General features: G+C 37.3%; 3 protein-coding genes across 3 annotated transcripts; 2 read left to right on the forward strand and 1 right to left on the reverse strand.

The window, feature by feature from the left end:
- Positions 1-1,021: 1,021 nt before the first annotated feature.
- On the forward strand, positions 1,022-21,085 carry LOC122655823. The gene is made up of 4 exons (XM_043850178.1): positions 1,022-1,173; positions 1,299-1,446; positions 12,743-12,748; positions 21,075-21,085. Exons 1-2 carry the CDS (start codon positions 1,055-1,057, stop codon positions 1,444-1,446), a joined length of 267 nt encoding a protein of 88 aa, XP_043706113.1. The 5' UTR covers positions 1,022-1,054; the 3' UTR covers positions 12,743-12,748; positions 21,075-21,085.
- On the reverse strand, positions 2,979-10,162 carry LOC122655822 (cytochrome b5). The gene is made up of 3 exons (XM_043850177.1): positions 9,937-10,162; positions 3,793-3,859; positions 2,979-3,447 (listed from the first exon to the last, which is right to left on the reverse strand). The coding sequence occupies exons 1-3, from the start codon at positions 10,021-10,023 to the stop codon at positions 3,197-3,199; spliced, it is 405 nt and encodes a 134-aa protein (XP_043706112.1). The 5' UTR covers positions 10,024-10,162; the 3' UTR covers positions 2,979-3,196.
- On the forward strand, positions 12,451-14,846 carry LOC122655821 (PI-PLC X domain-containing protein At5g67130). Its single transcript, XM_043850176.1, has 8 exons — positions 12,451-12,570; positions 12,664-12,786; positions 13,310-13,432; positions 13,520-13,618; positions 13,792-14,095; positions 14,267-14,490; positions 14,623-14,709; positions 14,798-14,846. Exons 1-8 carry the CDS (start codon positions 12,481-12,483, stop codon positions 14,831-14,833), a joined length of 1,086 nt encoding a protein of 361 aa, XP_043706111.1. The 5' UTR covers positions 12,451-12,480; the 3' UTR covers positions 14,834-14,846.
- Positions 21,086-21,423: the final 338 nt, after the last annotated feature.

The raw sequence follows: 21,423 nt of genomic DNA on the forward strand, positions 1-21,423 counted from the left end.
GTTGCTCTGGCCCTAACGCGGCTGGGAGAGGGAGAGGGAGAGGACGGTTTCGTGAATCCTGAGTGAGTCAGGGTCCAGAAGAAACGCTAGGGGAAAGTTAAGGGTTGTGGGGGTGTTTTGGTCATTTTAGGTATCAATGGTTAACCCTTTAAAAAATAAAAAACCTTATACGCGTTTTAAACGGATTCATGTAGAAGAGCTTGCGTTTTAAATGGCAAAAGTTTGTTACAGCCGTGTACGAAACGCGTTTTAACTAACGAAGTTACTTAAAGCTTAATTACATATGGAAAAAAGAACGTTACCTAATCGGACGGTTCCTACACCTAGGCGGAGTACGCAAAAGTACCATCCTATCCCTCTAAAATAAAAAATCACATTTATGTTAATGTCTTTACATATTAGTGACCCTCTGGTGCACACATTACAGTACCAAACAATATAAGGAAAAAAACACTGCACTACCTTAGTTGTCACACTACCTAGTTGTCACGTGGCCTACATGGTTCCTATGCCTGGACACAGAAGGGTGTTGTCTTCGTGAAAAGGTAGAAATCTACGTAAACTGATGTTTGCGCATGCACTCTCATCGGCCAAGGCAACCGTGCAGGTTCTAGAAGCCCAGGCAAGTGGAAGTCAAACTGGAGACGGAGAGCAAAAGATAAGAATCTCTCTCTTTCTCTCTCTCTCTCTCTCATAGGAAAGAAAGTGGAAATCAAAACTGGATAAGAGTAAAGAATCTCTCTGTGAATGGAAAGAATTGAAAGTGGAAATAAAACTGGAGACCAGAAAACAAGAATACAATGGGCTAAGCCTCAGGTTTTGGAAAAGTCAAATTTGGAAGGGAGCCTACAGAAATGGAGGCCCAGCTTAGGAATTTTAATCTCCCAGCTTATCACTCAAAGTATATTCTTCTCCACCCTCCAACTATATATAGGGAGGGGTATTCCTAATAGTCTCTCCATATCCCAATAATAATATTCTCCATAATCCATTACCATCTCTCATATTAATCTCTTCTTATTCAGTCGATCTTCAGGTACGGTTCATTCTTGGAATGGCACCAAGTCGTTGGATGAAACCAGAGGTGTATCCTCTCATGGCAGCAATGACATTTGTAGCAGGCATGTGTGTCTTCAGCCTCACTAGGAACGTTCTCATTAACCCTGATGTCAGGTATATATATCTATAGGGAGAGAGAATCAATCTCTTCTTCGATCGATCCCCTGTACTCGATTGATCATTACTAAAAAAAAAAAAAAAAAGATTGATTGATTGATTGCTTGATTGTTTGGATGCAGGATCAACAAAGCCCACCGTGCAACTGCAGTGCTTGAAAATGAAGAAGAAGGTGAGAAGTACGCACACCACAGCCTCCGCAACTTCCTTCGCAACCGCTCACCTCAGATCATGCCTGCTATCAACAACTTCTTCTCTCGGAGGGACTAGGGACTAGGGACTAGAAGATCCAATTACAATGAATGAATGAATGAATACTTTCTTATAATTAAATGTATATTGATGGAGATGACTTTTCATATAATTTCAATAAGAATTCTTTCCTGAATTACAAGTCTGTGTTTTGATATTTGATTGGTAATGATATGGGCTGACTCTTGGGCTCTCTCGGCCCATCGGAAAAATACTGTTGACAAATGAGGTTCCACCCTATGTCCCCCCCCCCCTTTTGGTAAATAAAAACAATTCAAATAAAAGATCTCTACTTGGTGGTATTTCCTATATGCCCTCTCACAGGGCACCGTGAGATGACGCTTCTGCCCCCCTGGGTAGATACCTAGGCGTGCGCATCCATTGACCCAAATGCTTGTGTAGAGAACATGCGACCAAGTAATGGCCAGGAGCACCAAGTGATGACCCATCAATATTGATTTTGGTGATGACGAGGCCAGGAGATCCATTAAAAAGTACTCCTGGGTGTTTAGCCAGGAGTGATGTTGAAAAAACTCAATATGCGATGAGTTAGGTTTTCCTGAAAATGGTTCTGAGCATTGAAAGTATCATAACTAAAGGTGGCATCAATATAATTGATGCCATACCTTAGATGCTAAATTATGCTGGCCATGAGTGAGAGTGAGAGAGCTTCGGATTTACTCTTAATTAAGGCGAAGATTCTCTTGATCCAGTTGTTTTTTTTTTTTTTTTTTTTTTTTTTCTGTCTGATGAAACCCTCAATCCAGCCCATAAGGGACTGAAAATAAACTTATAATGGACCGAAACAGACTGGACCGCTATCTATAGGTGTCATCTTGACTTTTGTAGACCAAAAACCTAATCGGTTTGGTTTCGGTCTACGCAAAAACTGAAAGAATCAACCGGAAGTGGACCAAACCAACCGTTTGCAACCCCTAATATCCCCTCCACTCCCCCCCCCCCCCCACATCAGATGTGAAAGTCACATAAAAACATTGACATGAAAGAGTAAGGGAGAGGGGTGGGAGCTGCCCTCAATATGGACTCTTAACAAGTTTCTCAACTGCAAGTCATCAAAAGGTAAGGAGCTATGGAACTGACCATCCACCATCACAACCAACTTGTTAATAAAAAAAAATTCTTCATGCGAACAAGATGAAGATTATGATTGAGGAGGAATTATTATAAGGCAAAGATGGGTTTTTTTTTTTTTGGGGGCCCATACCATCAAATTATCACCTATGATTGGGACTTTTGGACCCAAAATACTGATCCATTTAACTACGGTGAAGATCATAGCAGACAATTTTAGTATAAAGAATTTTGTATGACCTAAAAATAAAAGGACAGACGGGGGAACACAAAGAATATGGAATTTCTAATTTAAGAGTTTTACTCATGGGGAGTAAGAAAGAAGACAAATAAAATATACATCTGGATCCACTGTTACTATAGCCAAAGATTGTATAAATGAAAACAGGGCATGCAAACCATAAAAATGACTCCACTTCATATGAAGTCACAGCTGAATCAACATGTGGGCACAGAGATTTCAGCAATGAATGCATCTACAAATGTATGCATGTTCCATCATGAACACATCTACCATCCTTTAAAATCTCTTGCATATATAAAGATGTATAACTAAGAAGCTTTATATTAATGCCCAATTCTTATAAATTGCTAAAGGGCATGTTCAGGTTTCAACGATGGCTCAAAATTTGTTTGAACAAGTATTCATATGCTATAATCCAAAATGCACATGCTTTCACTTGGTACGCAGATACAAAAAGCCAGCTACCACAGAGATACTAACAATGGCTATTGGAACAACCCAGTATTGTGTAGTCACGTCCATTATCTTCTTCAGAGGGTCAGTTGATTCGTTTTTAGAATAAATTTCAAGCTGCGGGATAGCAGGAGTAGATGGATCCAACTCCCCAATACAATACTCCTGCATGAGCTCCCTCGCGGTTTTACTGTGTCCCGCATCTTCAAATTCATCAGTTGCATCTTTCCCTTCAGCAAAATTATGATTGAATATCAGATCCAGGATTTATTTTGCAATTTCATTAAGGGCGGTTTTCCTGACAAAATGCCCCATGGTACAGGTAACCATGATGGGAGAAATATATCCACTTGGTGTTACTGAAGATAGAAAAAAAAGGGCGTACCCAGTGCACAAGGCTCCCACCACTGTGGGGTCTGGGGAGGGACATAATGTACGCAGCCTTACCCCCACTTCATGGAGAGGCTGTTTTCCGACTCAAACCCACGACCACTAGGTCGCAATGGGGCAACCTTACCGTTGCACCAAGGTCCGGCCTCTTGGTGTTACTGAAGATGATTAAAAGAGAAAAATACCTGTTGCCGCAAGGAGGACATCATCTCCACCTGGGTGCTCATCCAAATAACTTGTCACGTTGTAAACCTATTGGATAACACAAAGAAAATGTTTTTATATGAGAATTCACAAGTTGGATAAAAACAAAATTGATGGAAGATGAAGACTCACAAAAAGAAAAATGGAGTAATAATGCAAATGAACTCAAAGCAAAATAAAGATCAATGGAATAGACAGGAACCCTCTACAATCACAAAACGAGGAATGTAACAGAACAAACTACAAACACATGGACTGAAGAGTCAAACAAGGCTGTGGTTAAATTCCTAAACACCCCAAGGAGCTAATGGATGATGAAGACAAATGGAGATATATACATGCATCAGTATGACGTGCACGCACAGGCACAGGCCTTATGCTACTGACCAAAAAATCTTGCTTTTAATGTCTGCCAAAGAATTTTCATTTACCCCAATACAGAATCTGTAAAGGCACAATCTCAATTTGTAGGAAATTTATATAAAAAGAAAATTTGACAGCGAGAGGAGTGATGCTCAAACACAAATATAAAGAATTTATTTACGTATTACAAGATGTTTCTAAAATAGTTAAGTTGTAAAATTATGCAATACATTAACGTACTCAGCAGAATTGTAATACAGGAAAACGAGAGGAAATATAAGAAGACAAATAGATTTGATCTAGAAAGTGTTGGCATGCACTCGACATGAAAATGACATTCTATCCAATTTTGAAAAATTAGAGAAACTTAATAAAATTGCTATAGATTCAGAATGGCTCATTTTACCCTTCACGACCTCATGATCCACATAAATGTTTGGACCTTTAGAGCTCATCTTACAGGCCATATGTTATAGGACCTTGTACCACTTTTCCTATATTGAATGTTGTGGGAGGAAAGGGACTCCAGTTTAGTACTTTAGTCAAGGAGAAGTTTAATTCTGGAAATAGATCCAGGGACTATTTGATCAACCTTCCAGCCTGGTATTAAAACCTCAAGGAGTAAAAGGGATTCAACTTTCCTACTTCCTTGACAATAAAAAAAAGTTTATCTTTTAGGTGAAATTGCCACAAGGTTTATCTTGCATGGTTCTTCTTAGGTTTTTTTTTTTAAAAAAATCAGGTTATACGTGTAATTTGAGGGATATCCCTTTTTTAATTAAAGCTTACATTACTTAACAAGAAAAAGATGAGTACCAAAAAAATAAATAAATAAATAAAATAAACAAGGTAGAGGTACTACTGTCGCATTTATGAATGCCCTCGTATATACAAAGGTTTAATCCTAACCAATATTATTCTCGCAGAAGTACAACTGCTATTCATATATTATACACATAGATGCTCCAGTGTCCACAATTCCCACATTTGGGGGCACCAAATCCATGTTAGATTCTGGCATTTGTATCCATGATACAATCTACAATTATACTTGAGACATGGACTTTTGTAGTTTGTAGCTTATGCTCCCTCTAAAGTTACCAGAGCTTTATGTCCTGAAATGATGGGAGAGATAATCTGAGCATACAAATCATAGAATTGCCTAAGTTTAAGGCCCTTTATTTATTTATGTATTATTATTATTATTTCAGTGTGGAACAGGTGAAAGAAAGCACGTATCACATATTAACCAAGTATCACAAGTACAAGATTACTTCACAGAAAAAGAGATACCCAAGAAAATAGAAAAATACAATATGCAGTTATGCACAAAGCTTCAGTTCTGAATTATATTCCAACAATTATCTCCCAAGTCAACCCTGAAAATATCCTTAATTTAGAACTTGCCACAGATTACATAATGCTTAGTTTTGAACTCACATGACGCTCTAGAACATTAATTTGCTAGTCCAGGATAGCCTTGAAGCCAGATCCATGATGGTCACTCGATCTCTATGGCCACAAGCAACCTAGCTTTCGCAAAAAGACTCTTTGACTTCAATCTATTCAGGTAGATACTCCCTCTCTTCCGCAAAAAAATAGTCCATTTAAAAAAATTCACACATTTTAAGGATGGGAATTAATACTCTTAACTTCCTACTTTTCTTAATTTATTTTCCTAGTTTACCCTTCATCTATAACATGGATTCCAATTTGACCTCCATTTACAACAAGGTTAGTAAAATTACTAGGAGTAGTGTGTCAAAAGGGAAAAATGGAAAAACAACTAAAATTAATGCATTAAAGGCCACAAGGGGATTATATTTTGGAATAGTTACAAAGCCCAAAGTGCATTTGTGGCAAAACTAGGAAGGATAAAGTAAGGAAAGATCGTATTAGAGCTGATTTGGGAATAGCTCTGATACATAAGCCATGAGAAAGTGGTTTGAGGTGGCATTACTGTTCAACGGAGGCCTTTGGATGCTCCAGCGCGGAGGAGTGATTTGATTCAGATTGAAGGAACTAAAAGAGCCAGGGGCAGACCTAAAAGGACCCCACGAGAAGTGGTGAGGAAAGACAGGCATAGTTTAGGCCTTGTATCAAGTATGACCTCGAATAGAGCTGATAGGAGGGCAAGGATCTATGTAGCCAACCCCATTTCGTTGGGATACGTTTGAGTTGTTGTTTGTTTGTTAAAAAGCCCAAAGTAAACAATTTTTTAAGAATAGAGGGATTGCTTTCATAGTTTAACATTTCCACTGAGTTGACTCACTTTGAACCGCCAATTCCTTGTTTGACATTGTGGGATTTAACAACAGTTATTACAAAAGAAAAATGATCATATGAAAAGGCAGCAATCGCTTCCACTTCCTAAACTATCCAGGGGCCTCTGAAATATTAGAAATTCCCTCGAAGGACAAAAGAACTTCTTTACTTGACTGAATATTACTAAAAAGCCACACACTCACATTAGGATTAGAAAATGATAGAAAAGGAAATTCGTTGCTTCACATATTTGAGTTGTCATTTTCCTAAGTTAAAGGGGAAAGAGCAGTTGGCATTTATGACTACTATAATAAACCCACCATATATTCTAATAAGTGAAAAAATATCATCTGTATCTTAACAATACTATCGAATAATACTGGCTTAGGATACACTAACAACTGTAAAAATTTGCTATCAATGTGACAACTCAATTTCTGGCATCATAGAGAACAACATTTACAACTTTCTTAAAAACACTTCCTAGACCTTTTTTCATGGTTTGTTCCATAATAGCAGTTTTTTTTTTCTTCATTGGGCTAATCATGCTTTCCCATCCCTCCTGACAACCCACCCCCCCCCCCCCCCAAAAAAAATAAAAATAAAAAGGTCATGAACACCAATAATCCAAATACTTGGTACAGGACTCCTATCACCAAATGAAAGCCTCTCCCTTAGGAAACACCACATGAGAAAGATCCACATGCATCTGCAGGTGTGTCAATGTAAGAAGAAAGCTTTCAGTTTCCATTTTTTCTGTCTTTCATGTTTTTTGTTCCTTCCATTGCCCCTCTCTCTAATCAACCATATATTAGTCCTACCTCTTTCAAAAATTGGTCTCACCTTCTAGGAAACTAACGTATAGGTAAGCAACACTAGACATCAATACGCATCTTGGTAATGAAAATTAGGATAAAGTGTTAGGATAACATCCAATGAAACCCAACAAAGGGAATTGTTAGTATGCTCACCTTATTGTTACCATCTGTTTTCACGCAAAAGGATTATTATAGACAGCACATATATAAACGTCTAGATATACAAGTTTGCAAATGATATGCAATTAATGTAGATCGATGGGTGTTTGAGAGAAATCAGCAAGAACCTGTCCAGGTTCATCCCCCCCCCCCCACCCCAAAAAAAAAAATCAACATATTTGAGAGATTTTCTTCCAATTTGATGGGCCCCATAGCCACCTCAAATGGAGATATATTAGGATCCCAGGCTGCTGTTTGCATGCCAATAATTCAGGAGAATTGCAGCCTTGCGTGGAGATGATTTTTAGGAATTTTTTCCCAGATTTCAAGTGGGTCCCATGGCCAATACGTGGAGGAGGATATGGATGAGAATTTACAGATTTATCACTCCTAGATTCTAGGGAGTTTTTAAGTTATTGCGTGGAGGATTTTTTTTAGGATAGATATTTGTTTCTTTTTAAGTTTAATTTCAGCTATTTGATGTAATTAGAGTTAAAGACAATTTAGGAATTTCCAATAAATATTTGGAGTTCTATTTGTTTCTAGAAATTGCTTAGGGTGTAATCGATTGGTCAAAAATAAGAGGAAAGGCTGAAACAAGCCGAGTCGAGTTTGAGAAAAAAGAATGAGTTTGATTAAAACCATTAATGGCTGTGAGATACAGTTGAGAGGCTATACTATGAGATGGTGAGAGACCCAAAGGAGATAGTGAGAGGCTCAATCCAATTTATCCTATCCTTTTCTATCTTCTTTATTTTCTGTTTTATTTTTCAAATTTCAATCGATCTCTGCGTGGAAATCTGTTGGTGATCTGAAGATTATTCAAAGGAGTAAATCAGTTGCTGAACAAGGTGATCGATCTCCTATTCTATCCAGCAATTGAATATCAACTGTTGAGGATCAATTCTACACCTAAGGAAGGCTACTCGATTGGAAGGTCTGAGCCATCAAAGCACATTAAAGTCTATTCTGGAATTCAGAGATTTTACCCTATTTTCTGCCATATCAGATTTGGTTATGATTGGTTGCTGTGATTTGTTACTTGAATCTGAGATTTTATTGATCATGTTTGCAATCCTGCCTGGGGTTAGGTCATTCATGATCCAACTCTACATTAGTAATGTTATGCAATAAATGTTTTCGGTAATTTCCATGTGACGACAATTAATCAGACACTCACACACAACAGTTTAACCTCAAAGTGGGAAGATGATGGGTGTTTCTCATATGGTACAGGTGAGATAGGAAGAATGTGTGGTGTTCAACAACAACTACAACAAACGGCCAAAGTCCACCCCCTTTAAAAGGACTCGACAACAGGGCAAAATGAGTATATATTAGACTCTCCGAAACGAGCTTACCTGCAATGGAACTCGTAAATCGAGTCTCAAAGTGAAGGAAAAATTCCCACTAGCGCACGAGGGTTCTCTTTCGGTGTTCAAATCATGATCAAAGTTGCATAGTATAATAACCAACAAATGGGATTACCTTAAGCATACAAAATGCAGCATAGGCATGGAATAAAGTTGCCAGCCATGCCAATGCATCCAAGCACAGAGACAAAACAACAGGAGAAAGCTTAGAGGATCACCCTTATCACCAGACCACCACTTTACCAGATTGCATACAGGATGTGGAGAAAGTCTAGGTATTTAGAAGAGTTTCCCTGATTTCTATGCAATGTGTGGTCAAGGACTTCCCAAATTTGAGGGTGCTCTTAGATTGCTCCAGCAAGTACTCTCTCGTTTGGTACATTGTTGTTGAATTAAACAAGCTAACAAATGCATGACAGAAGGAATACCATAACAGGCTAAACAGATAAAGAAAAATATGTTCAAGACAGATTAATTGTAAAACCTAGCATTTCTCCTAATGCATTTCATATTGACCCGTTAACCACCAGCTCATGAACCTTGTTAATTGAAGTCGGAAGCTACCATCATATCAATTAAACATCAAGCCCTCCAATCTATAACTAAAACTTAAATTAGGATTCGACAGTCAATACAGTTAGCCGATACGATTAATATGTTCATCAGACAGAAGTAAAAGCAGGTTTCTCGATGGTAATGAGTTAGAGAAATGCTAGGTATTGAAATTAACCATGCAAAATTTTCCCAAATTTAGAGCAAGGTTAAAAAAAATTGAAAAACCGAACTATCACAGTAGCTCAAGACAGAGCAGAGATTAAATAGAAATGGTCGGAAGAAAATCAAACAGTAATCCGATCACTAATATTTTCCAAGAGGCACCAGGGAAAAGTGCTCACAGGCGAAGAAATAGTAAACCCAGAAAACAATCAGAAGTTCCAATAAATAAGAAGATCAACAACATAATATACATTGGAAAAAGTGAAAACATCAAACACACAAGCATCACTCAATGAACAAGCAACAAATTAATTCCAGGAGATAAACCTTAAACATTCAAAACCCACATAGAAGTCAATCAATATATTCGTCCATACAATCAAATGGGTGAAGGAAGGGCGAGGGTTGGTGAATCGTGATGGACATATACCTTTCCATCTACGACGACCCAACAGTCTTCTCTGGTATTGTGTTGAGCTGCTTCTTGCATGGAGTAGATCCTTGTGAGAGTAGGCATTTTCAGACGGCAATTGAGGGAGAGAGTTTTTTGTATGTTTCAATTGGGTCTCTTGAGTCTTCTTGACCCTCGACCTCGGTCCTTCCTTCTCTCTCTCTTTCTCTCAGAGCTTCAAGGACTGCAATTTATACCCAACGACGCATGGAGAGAGATACTCTTCAGTCTATCCCTATCCCTATCCCTATTACCTTTTGGATATCAGAAACGGGACAGAAGAGAACCCCGACGTGTGAGAGTGGAGGATACCCTCCGGAGCCAATTAAAATGCAGGAAAAAGCACTTAGAAAGGCTTTTAAGTCAATATACATCAGTTTCATTTTGTAGGGCAAGTGTCTAAGGACCAAGAGAGGGTAGACTCGCTTAATCCTGTAGCGCAACAGGGCTCGTAGCGCACATCCGACGGCAATGGAAGACGTTGGGTTTACCTTTAAAGTACTGGGTGGGTTGGGATTTAGAGGATGTCTCATACACAATAGGGCGTTATTACTTAAGTTGGCTTAGAGATTGCTCAATCAACGTGAGGAGTTCTGGTCGAAGGTTATTAGCAACCGTTATCGTCTACGGTTTCCTGACCGGTGCGATTCCCTAGTTCCTCTCACAAGAGGGGGGTGGGACTCACCCAGAGTACTTGATCGAACAGTCTGCCCAGATGGGGTCCACCCTCCTCTTGTGAGAGGAACTAGGAAACCGCACCAATCAGGGAAACGTATACAAAAAAAATTCGATTTTATTATTAGGGCTAGATATATCCACGTGCCATGGAATTGTATGGGAAAACTATCTCCTCTAGTTCCTTGCCTAATTAGTTCCTCCAATGCCTGTAATAAGGGGGGTGGACCTCACTTGAGCAGAGTGTGGGCAAGGGTCGGGTGGTCATTATGCCCCCTTATTACTGGCACTGAGGAAATTGGGCCGGACAGGGAACCGGAGGGGACAAAGATCCGATTTGTATGATATTTTCTTGTCAATTTTTGCAACTATGACTAAATTGGAAGGAATTATCTGAGTCTATTGAAGACGATGTAGATGCTTTGTTGTTTGTTAGTTTTCTCTTTTCTTAAGAAAAAAAAAAAATGCTTGTTTGACTAGTTGGCCAAGCAACAACCCCCCGGGCACCACACCTTTACCAATCATCCCTGTTTCTTGTTGTGAATTGTAATTAACAGCTAAACACAATTTCTATAGGCATGTTTGAATTCAGAGATCCCTAAGCATATCTATCCTTCACCCCTCCCCTTGGTGTTTTTATCGGCCATGTAGGAAGTTGTGGAATCTGAAACTTTTGCATTTATCAGACCAACAAAAAAACGAAACTTTTGCATTCATACATAATTACATATATTCCGCATAATTGGGTTTTTTTTTTTTTTTTTTTTTTTTTTTTTGGTGGGGGTTGTAAATTGATCCACAATTTTTATCATGAGCTTCAATCTTACTTATTATGATATAAATTAATCATCAAATTTTATCGCAAACTAGATAGTTACAGAAAAGATGGAATACATTGTGAGTCATGTGATTGAATTTAACCTTGAACCACAACACATGATAATCCACAATGTCCCTTATTTATTCAATGGTGTGGTCCGATTCAGTATGGGATAAACTTTGACACCCTTGTCAACAAATGAAATTTTACAAGGTCCTATTTATCCAAATGGCAATTCAAATCCTCTATGGCGTAGGTGCCTGTAGCGGCCTGTGAGGCGTAGATTGGGTTGCATGCATAATGATCGCCTTACCCCCCACTCGGGCAAGGCATTTTGGGCAGGGGTAAGGTGGTCTTTATGTGCACGGCTCAGTTTGCGCCGCTCAGACCGCTACGGGCAGCGTGCCGTAGAGGATCTGGATCCTCCAAATGGTTAGATATCTGTTGACTTGACAAATGAAAAAAAGGATAGAAAATCCATTAGATTGTGAGTCATACAATCCAAGGGTTCTTTATTAATCAAATATTTAGATTTGCCACATCAGCCATCTATGTGACATAAATAACTGCTAACCTTGAAATTCCTCCTTGGTGGGATGGTACTCATAAAAATACCTTTTGCATATCCAAAATTAAGAGGTCATTTAAGGCATATCCACATATGGTTATTAATTTGTAATTACTACTAATCAAGTGATTTTCCTTCTCTACCAAAATGTAATTTCCTTCCTTATTTTTGTCTTAAACTCGTAATGGTCAGCCAACTCATTCTCTGCAAGTTTAGTGTAGCCAAACTATGCCGCTTCCTTCTATCTATGTCGCCCATGGAAATCCTCCTGACGTGTTGCCTTTGGTTTCCCTGCCAATATCGGCAAAACTAATGTTGGCTTTTGCTTCTTTTTATATCAGAAGGCTATCCATGATCTTCTTCTATACTTGTGTTTCCCTCTCTCTCGCTCTCTCTCATTATCCTGTGGTGTCTGCAATTCAAACCCTGAAAAATTTCCCTCTTATAGTCATATTCCCAAATGGGTCTTCTGCAAAACATGCTATTGATCATAGTATCAGCTGTCTTTGCCGTTGTTTCTGCTGCTGCTTGTTCTGATGGTGAATGCAGGGTTAGTGTTAGTGCTTATTTGTTTGCAATTCCAAGCTTTACTGATACCGCTAGCTCCGCTTAGTTTGATTTTGATAATAATTCCTAATTGTAGCTCCTCGATGAGTGCTCTTCTGACGGAGATTGTATGTCTGGGCTCTATTGTTTCTCCTGCCCAGAAGGATTTTCGGGTTCCAGATGTGTGAGATCAAAAGTTACTGACCAATTCAAGCTATTGGTATCTCTCTCTCTTTCTCTCTGTTTAGGACATTTAAACATTGATTTAGTCCCTTCCACTGATGGGTGGGATATTTTTTTTTTCGGTTCCATATTTCATAGATTAATCCATATTATTCTTCAGCTGTTCATCTGAATAAGTTTCCACCTTATTTTATATTTTGGTTCAGTTTGATTTTTCTTTTTCTTTCTGTGAAGGTAACTGTAATTCATAGCTATAATGATCTTGAATTTTGAAATCGTGAAAAATTAAGATGGTGTGAGTTGGTGAGTTGTAATTAGGTGGCAATTGGTAGGCTAACTTATCTGAAACTAATCATGATTAGCACTCTAGTCAAGGTTTGGAACCCTAAATATTTGGGTAGGACTTACTTGCATACATAGATGTTATAACTAACAGAGAGAGAAAATTACATTTAGGTTCAATCCAAAAGGTTTATTTTTGTTACCAATATTTTTCAGTTCATGTATAATTCAGACTGTAGGTGCTGATGTTACTAAAAAAAGGGGTATGTTTGTAACAGAACAATTCTTTGCCCTTCAATAAGTATGGATTCTTAACGACACACAATTCCTTTGCGATTGATGACGGAGTTCCGCGATTAACCTTTACGAATCAAGAAGACGATATCACTCAACAGCTAAATGTATGATTCCCTTTTGATCCTTGTGTTTTCAAATAGATTCAATTTAATTTTACTGTGTTTTAGCCTTATCTATTTTACTATTTGCAGAATGGTGTTAGAGCTCTTATGCTGGATACATATGATTTTAAAGGAGATGTTTGGTTGTGCCATTCTTTTAAGGGGAAGTGTTATGACTATACTGCCTTTGTGAGTAATTCTTTCTCTCTTTTTCTTCTCCTTGTATGAACAGAAGCACTTCTTTAATATCCATAAACAAGTAGTTTCTCCCCCCCACCCCTGTTTTATCTTTTCCATTTCTAAATGCATTGCCCATAGCTATAGTCATGAGTACTTAGCACTAACTTCATTTTATTTCCCAGGGGCCAGCTCTAGACACCTTAAAGGAGATAGAAGCCTTCTTGTCAGCTAACCCATCAGAGATTGTTACATTGATCTTAGAAGACTATGTTGAATCCCCAAATGGATTAAGAAAAGTCTTCACAGATGCAGACTTGATGAAGTACTGGTTTCCAGTGTCAAGCATGCCTCAAAACAGTCAGGACTGGCCGCTTGTAAGTGACATTGTTGCTAAGAACCAAAGGCTTATAGTCTTTACATCGAAAATGTCTAAACAAGAGACTGAAGGAATAGCCTACCAGTGGAATTTCATGGTTGAAAACCAATGTAAGCTACCAAAATATTTCCATGTTCTATCTCCCTTTCTCCTTCACCTGTTTCGTAAAAGACATGGTTATGATAATACAATCTTTTAGTCTGTTGAAGAGTATCTTCCATGGGGACTAAACACTTATAAATCCTGAATCATATTTTTGTTAAACGAATTTGGTCATGTAGATGGGAATGGAGGAATGAATGCAGGAAGTTGCTCTAATCGAGGTGAATCAACTCCTCTTAATGACAAAAGTAAAGCTTTGATTTTGATGAATTACTTCCCAACAGTCCCCATCAAGCAAATTGCATGCCAACATAATTCAGATGATCTCATCAACATGCTTCACACATGTTATGGTGCCGCTGGCAATCGATGGGCTAATTTTGTCGCTGTTGATTTTTACAAGGTACGATTATGTTCCACGAGGGTTACTGTCCTCAACTTAAAACCAGGACAATTTATTAAGCAATGCTACTTCATATACATGGATAATCATGCTGTATATTTGATTGAATGGTATAATTTCCTTTGCGTACAGAGGAGTGAGGGTGGAGGAGCATTTCAAGCTGTAGACACCCTTAATGGGGAATTGCTGTGTGGGTGTGATGATGTGCATGCATGTGTGGTGAGGTTTTTTTCCTCTTCAGGAGAGTCTTTTTTGCCTTAAGACACTAAATCTAACAAGTCTTTCTTCTTCTTTTTTGTTATTACAGCCAGGATCAACTTCAGGAGCTTGCATTCCCCCATGAGAAACAGAGTATATATTACTGTATAAATTCATTTAGGCAGGATCTTTGGCATCCCATATAATGTTGCACTAAAATGTTAAATGTGCAATATCTTATAGTTGATATATGGTTGTGAATGAACACCATTAATATGAAAAAAATGCTTTGCTTTTGGTGTTCTTTACTTCTGTCTATATTTCTTTTTGGTTCCTTTGGGTTGGGGGAGGGGGGAGGTGGTGGGCTGGTTAAGCCATAGAGGTGTTAGACCTGAGACTGATTAACTAGTTATTAGCTGGTTCTATATCGGTTTGGGCCGGAAAAGTTTCCAAATATTTAATCATTCTGTGTTTGAACCGTTTAGACCAACAGGAACTAACCTATTAAACCGACATAACCCGAAACCTAATCAGTCCTGATTAAACCTCATAACCTATTTGCCCAGGCATTATTGCAGAGGCAGCTTGTATAATCAATATATTGAATGATATGTTGAGACAGCCCCAAGGCCTGAAGCCCAACAATATAGGACGGACTGACTGATTAACTAAAATGCCCATGACCAGTCCATAACCGGTTTCAGCTTGGGTTGTTTTGTAATTTAACTTTTTTGGAAAATAACACTGCCTGGTTGTATAGTTCCTGTATCCAGACACAGAAGTGCACAAAATTACCTTACTGCCCCCTATGAAATAAAAAATTCCATTCATGTTGATGCCTATGCACATGCTCTCATTGCCACCCTGCACTATGCGACCAAGCAGCAATCTCTTGCCCTTAATAAAAGTCTTCTGCACGTTGATTGTTGTGGCATGAGAGATTTCTTGCACACCGGCAGTGTGGTGAATCCTTACCCTTAAAAGAATTTTCAATATATTTCCTTTGAGTGCCTCTTCCTCCTCCCTCCCCCCCCCCCCCCCCCCCCAAAAAAAAAGAAAGTATACTTGTGTCTTCTATCCTACAGAAAGGATTCCTATGAAAAAATGTGTATGTGTGTGAGAGAGAAAAAGAAAGATGATGACTACTAAAATCTAAGAAGTAAATGAATGAGGAAGCAGTTTTCTGTCCAGGAGTGTGGTCTACGCCAGCACCCCCCATGTGTCTATCTCTCTCCTCCTCAAAACAAGGGGGCAGAGGTGTTTCTTCAAATGGGGAGGAGAGAGATAGACTCATAGGAGTGCTGGCTTAGGCCACACTCCCGGACACAGAACTTTCTCCCATATTATAGCTTTCCAATTAGTAATAGATGAAATAATAGATGTATCCCCGGCCAGTAGGTAGATGGCCTCTTCAATAATGAAATTTATTGCCGGAAGTACAGTTGCAAGGATGCAGCAGCTCAGTCAAATTACCATAACCAGAAGAGGTGGTGGAGAAGAGTAGGAAGAAGAATACAATGCTGAAATTTGACTAAATTGAGAGGATCCAACTAATAAAATACAGGAGGAAGAGGGCTTGCTACACGAATAGTGTGTTACAGTAATCTGAGTCTTATGAGGGGTGCTAACATGCAATTTTGAAATTAAACTAGCATTGTGCAATTCTTTTACCCTAAAACACAACAAAAGTTTCTTTGACCATAAGACATGGAAATGAGAGCTCATCCAAATCTTGTAGACTATAGAAGGGCTATGCATTCCCATATGTGAAGAGACCTGTTTCTTTATGGGAAAAAATAATTTTTATGAAATACCATTAACTTTGGTGTCATAGTTGTTATGGCTGAGAAATTCATATATGTTTCTAATTCATGACATATTGCATTGGATTCCATCCCTTGAAGCATCAAAAAGAAAGAAAAAACATGATTGAAGCAGAGAAATTCTTCTTTGGTAATGGCTTGAATAGCAAGATTTCAGGCTCACTAGATGATCAATATTCCACCAAAGCAAACAAGAAATACTATCTCAAGCCCAAGCAGTCAAAGTTTGACTCAGTATTTTTGAGACTTGAGCATCAACTTAGTACTTAAAAAGTGTTTAGTGCTCTAATTTAAACCCCCTTTTTTTTTTTCCACTTTTGGTGAGGAGCATGTGAGTAGGTAGGTTAGGAGGCATCTAACACATGCTCGCAATTCGAAGTTAATAATAATAATTATAATAATGATAATGGTTTCATGAGTATACACTATAGGATATGATATCAAAATGTTGTGATTGATCCAATATCATATTATCAAGATTAGTAATAATGTGCTTCGATATTGCTTAATACTATAGTGTTAAATTATGGGGCTCCAAGTGAATGGAGATTTCAATTAGAGTTAAAAAAAAAAATGAAGAAAAGAAATCCTTAATCATTACTTAATTTACATTTAACTCATAGCCTTATAGCAATAGGGTTTAACAAATTGATGCACCTAGCTTTTACAACCCCAAGAGGCAAAAAAAAAAGTAGTATATGATTAAGAAATGCTATTAGTTATGTGTAATAAGATAAAAGAGTACTTGGTTGCTTGCTCATAGATAATGTGCAATTAAGATAGGGAACCTAGTCCATTGATATGTTCAAATGACAAACTTGACTTGTCTAAGGCTTTGAAACAAGATGAAAATATGATTGTTTCTATTAATTGTATTCTTAGAGTCATCTTCATCAATTTAGGTAGTAGTCAATAGTCTAATTTGAATACATTTTACGGGGAAGAATAAGATGCAAAGGGGTGTTCTTTCGTCGGTTGTTTGTGACGAAAACGAACTTATAGTAGCCCCACAAAAGCTAAATTTCTTCCAATAACACCAATATGGTTAGACAGGTACGTACCCGCGGATCACATGGTTCGATCAGTACCATCTCTTTCAACATATATATATATATATATGAATGAGATCACATACTGCAATCTAAATTATATAAAATGATAAGAAGAAAAGAAGATACAAGATTATAACCACATAGACAAGTACTACTTGTACATATATACATTCAGCATCAAACAAATGTTATGGGGACCTTAACACATGGGTGAGTGGGTGGGGGGGGGGGGGGGCTTTAATTTGTAGGGTGGAGCCAAACAAAGGTAGAATCTTTTGCAACATGTTCGTTGGAAGCACACATCTTGTACTAAGCTAGCTGTTCATTCAATAGATATATCCTTAAATAAATTTAAATATGAAATATGCTTTTTTTCTTCTTCTTCTTCTGGCCCCTTTCCTTCTAATTTACCCAAGTTACATGTTTTCTTTTACTCCTAATTTTTGTTTTATTAGCCCTCACCACTTGGATTACATGACCAAGAAAGGGTATCAATTCTCCAGAAGGCATTGGGATCAAAGAAGCTAATATGTACTTAATTCAAGAATACAGAGAGAAAAACTCAGCATTCTATGTGGAAGATCTCTATATTTCAACATTTTGACTCTTTTTGGGTACTTTTACTTTTTGGGATAGTTTTCATACACGGTCATGTAAGCATGCACGGTTGTGTCCCCTCTCACAAAAGATTGGTAAAGTCATAAATCCCTACCCATTAATTAATGCCTTGAAACTCCCACCCTCTCACATAAAGGGCTTATACAGCCGTGTATGAAAACTTTCCTCAACAATCAATATTGAAAAAGTAGTTAGAAAAATTATACATTATATTAATTAAAATATATAGCAATGATATTTGTGTATAGAATCTAAAATCTAAAAAGGAAACAGTTTTTACTATATGAAAATTTTTTTCAGATCGAAAAGTAGCTTGTGTGAATAATGGTATTTGCAAAGCTCGAGATCTTTCACTTTAAGATATATTAGTCTTCTCTAATGCTCTTAGTGGGTCAATTTATTATTATTTTTTTTAAGAAGATGATTGATTGGATCTATTTATATTTTCTGCTAGAAAAACAAAGAAGAAGAAGATTTTCAATACATTAGAAGAAATAGATGTAATGCAAGCAATGGAGAAAGAACTACGCTTGAGATATCTCATGTTTGATATATTATGTTTGGGATACCTCCAACCGTCACCATGACCACCTCGTCCTACAATAGAATAGATGTGGTTTTGACCACTACGTCGAAGAAGTGGAGAACTATCAAGCCTCCCTGCTTTCTCTCTTGATCGTCGACTGCACTTCTACAAGTGAGTGTTGTAGCACATCAAGCGAAGGAAAGGAAAAACCAAACATAATATCTATGGATAAAATTGAAAATTTGAAAGAAAAAAAAACCCAAACATAATAAATAAAAAATGAGATATCTTTGACGTAATTTAGAGACATTAGTGTAATTACCCAATCAAAAACTATAATTATCCAAAATTCTTCCCTTCAATTCTTACCCATTAATGGAATTTTTTTTTATTTGTTACTAAATTTAGACCATACATTTAGAACATGACAAAAATAACCTGTACAATGATTTAAATTATGGGATTAAATAATCAGGTAGTGAGAGTTCCTTCCAACTAGTTTGGTGAAGAACTTTCCATGGCATTAAATATTTGGGATTCTAGTTTGGTGAGAGTCTTGAACAGAACAATTATGATGGATTTAATTGAGAGATTTTTACCAGCTTTGATTAAAACCCTTAATTGGTAATAATGTAATTGTAAATAAATAAATTAATACGGATATAAGGTATATATATAACAAAGAAGTAGGAGAGGATAAAAGGATTCCATGCCACCTTTGAAGTGGTTGGTTCCCTCAACTCATTGATCTTTCCTCTAGGTTTCACAGTACTACTCATTCAAATTCAGATTATCATCTCATACTCCATTCACTGATCACATTTTCAAATTTCAAAGATTCATATATAATCAAAATGTTTCATATATATAAACCATTACCATTAATAATAATAATTATGCTTATCAAACAATGGAATTAAGATAAGATCCATACCTCAATTGAGCTGGATCTGATATATTTTTAATTAATTTGGTATCTCATATATCTCATGATGGCAAATAGAATGAGATCAGATCTGGTAAAGTAGCTAGGTAGGTAGGTATGAGATTAATCTTGGTCCATGTTAACCACTGAAGCATCTTTTGTTAGTTTTTAATTGGCTTAATTAACTATATCCTAATTATTGGTGTGGGTCTATGCGCTTAAAATACCATTTTAAGGTTAATGGGGTATAACAGTTCTTTCCATTGTGGGGTGGACAAGGATTAGAGTTTTGTATTATTAATACAAGGTTGGGGTTTCTTCAATCACTTGATCTCATTCTTTGTTCTTCCCATCAATAATTTGAGAGGTGCATGTGAGAAAAGAAGATTAGAGAAAACCCAAATTAAGGTTTTTTGTTCGTATTATTTGTTGAGAATTTTACCAGATCTTCTCTAACATACGTGGATGTAAGATACACACCCTTTTTTTCTCATTTTCTTTATTCAACCATATTCTAGTTTACTGTAAGAAATTGATTTAAGGTTTTACAAAACCCAAAGAGTTTCTAACATCTTTCACTTCAATTAGTCATTTTTATATGTTGTATTCCTTCTCCCTAATTGTTTCCTGAACATATAAAATAGGACAAAGTTTTTTCGACACCCATAAAGAACGGTTTACCCACATCCTAGGGTTTACAATGTAAGATATTTCCAAATTTTTGTGGGCTTAATTAATTATACCCTAGCTACTGGTGTGGGTCCATAGGCATAAATCCAGTCAGAGATTATTTTAAGGATATTGGGGGTATACTAGTCTTTTTCATTGTAGGGGTGGATTGGATTAGGGTTTTGTATTTATTATAAATACATGATCAGGGTCCCTGTAGCCTCTTAGTCTCATTCTTTATTCTTCTCACAAGAAAGGAATCTAAAGTAGGAGGAGAAGGCTGTGGAAGATCCAGATCAAAGGTGTCAATTATCGTTGAAGACGAATCAAGCTTTGGAGCTTTTCTTGCGATTGTTCTTCGTCAACACACGTAGGTGATAGGTACACCTTACTTCCCTATTCTTTTGTTCAATCGTATTCTAGATTTCTGTATAGGGATAGATTCGAATTTGTCAAAATCCAAGAATTTTTTAACATAGAAACCCCTCCTAGGGTTTTTAGTATGTTCCAAAATATCCTCTCTCACCCGTCGGAGTAAAACTCGACCCTATAAAATAAGATATGATATGGAAGTTCAGTTTTACTATTGTTTCTACATTATTTTTGTTTACAGTTTGGGATGAAAGTGTTAAAGATGCGGTGGTAGTTGAAGTTGAGTAGATAGATAGAAGAATTGATGTTGAAGCAGAGAAGCAAAAAATGAGTGAATGAATGAAAGAGAATTTGAAGCATCTCTCGGAAATTAGGAAGGAGAGAGAGAGAGAGAGAGACAGAGAAAAAGGAAACAAACAGAGGAAAGCAACAATGAGACAAATCTATCATTTTCATGAAATAAAACGAGTGCACGTGGGTATACATAACACACGTACCCACACGTGCACGTGCATGTAAGTGTCGTACACACTACTGCCTCTGAAGTGGCAGAACCACCCTTTTCTTTTTCTCTCTCTCTTCCCAAATTCCACTGGGATAAGGAGCCAAACTAACCCCATTAACAGACCTTTTTATACTGTTTCAGTAATTTTTTTTCCCCTTCAAGTTTCTCTCTTTCTCCCCTTCCTCTACACATTGTCAGGAACATGGTTAGTCATCAATTTTAATACTGTGCTGATACAGTATCAG

Source organism: Telopea speciosissima, chromosome 3 (genome assembly GCF_018873765.1).
Source record: "Telopea speciosissima isolate NSW1024214 ecotype Mountain lineage chromosome 3, Tspe_v1, whole genome shotgun sequence".
NCBI classification, from domain to species: domain Eukaryota; kingdom Viridiplantae; phylum Streptophyta; class Magnoliopsida; order Proteales; family Proteaceae; genus Telopea; species Telopea speciosissima.

Coding starts and splice junctions, on each gene's coding strand:
- LOC122655823 (XM_043850178.1), top strand. CDS start 1,055: ATGGCACCAAGTCGTTGGATGAAACCAGAGGTGTATCCTCTCATGGCA. Junction 1,174..1,298: donor CTCATTAACCCTGATGTCAG/GTATATATATCT, acceptor GTTTGGATGCAG/GATCAACAAAGCCCACCGTG.
- LOC122655822 (XM_043850177.1), bottom strand. CDS start 10,023: ATGCCTACTCTCACAAGGATCTACTCCATGCAAGAAGCAGCTCAACAC. Junction 3,860..9,936: donor GGGTCGTCGTAGATGGAAAG/GTATATGTCCAT, acceptor GTTATCCAATAG/GTTTACAACGTGACAAGTTA. Junction 3,448..3,792: donor TGTCCTCCTTGCGGCAACAG/GTATTTTTCTCT, acceptor ATTTTGCTGAAG/GGAAAGATGCAACTGATGAA.
- LOC122655821 (XM_043850176.1), top strand. CDS start 12,481: ATGGGTCTTCTGCAAAACATGCTATTGATCATAGTATCAGCTGTCTTT. Junction 13,433..13,519: donor ATATCACTCAACAGCTAAAT/GTATGATTCCCT, acceptor TACTATTTGCAG/AATGGTGTTAGAGCTCTTAT. Junction 14,710..14,797: donor ATGATGTGCATGCATGTGTG/GTGAGGTTTTTT, acceptor TTGTTATTACAG/CCAGGATCAACTTCAGGAGC.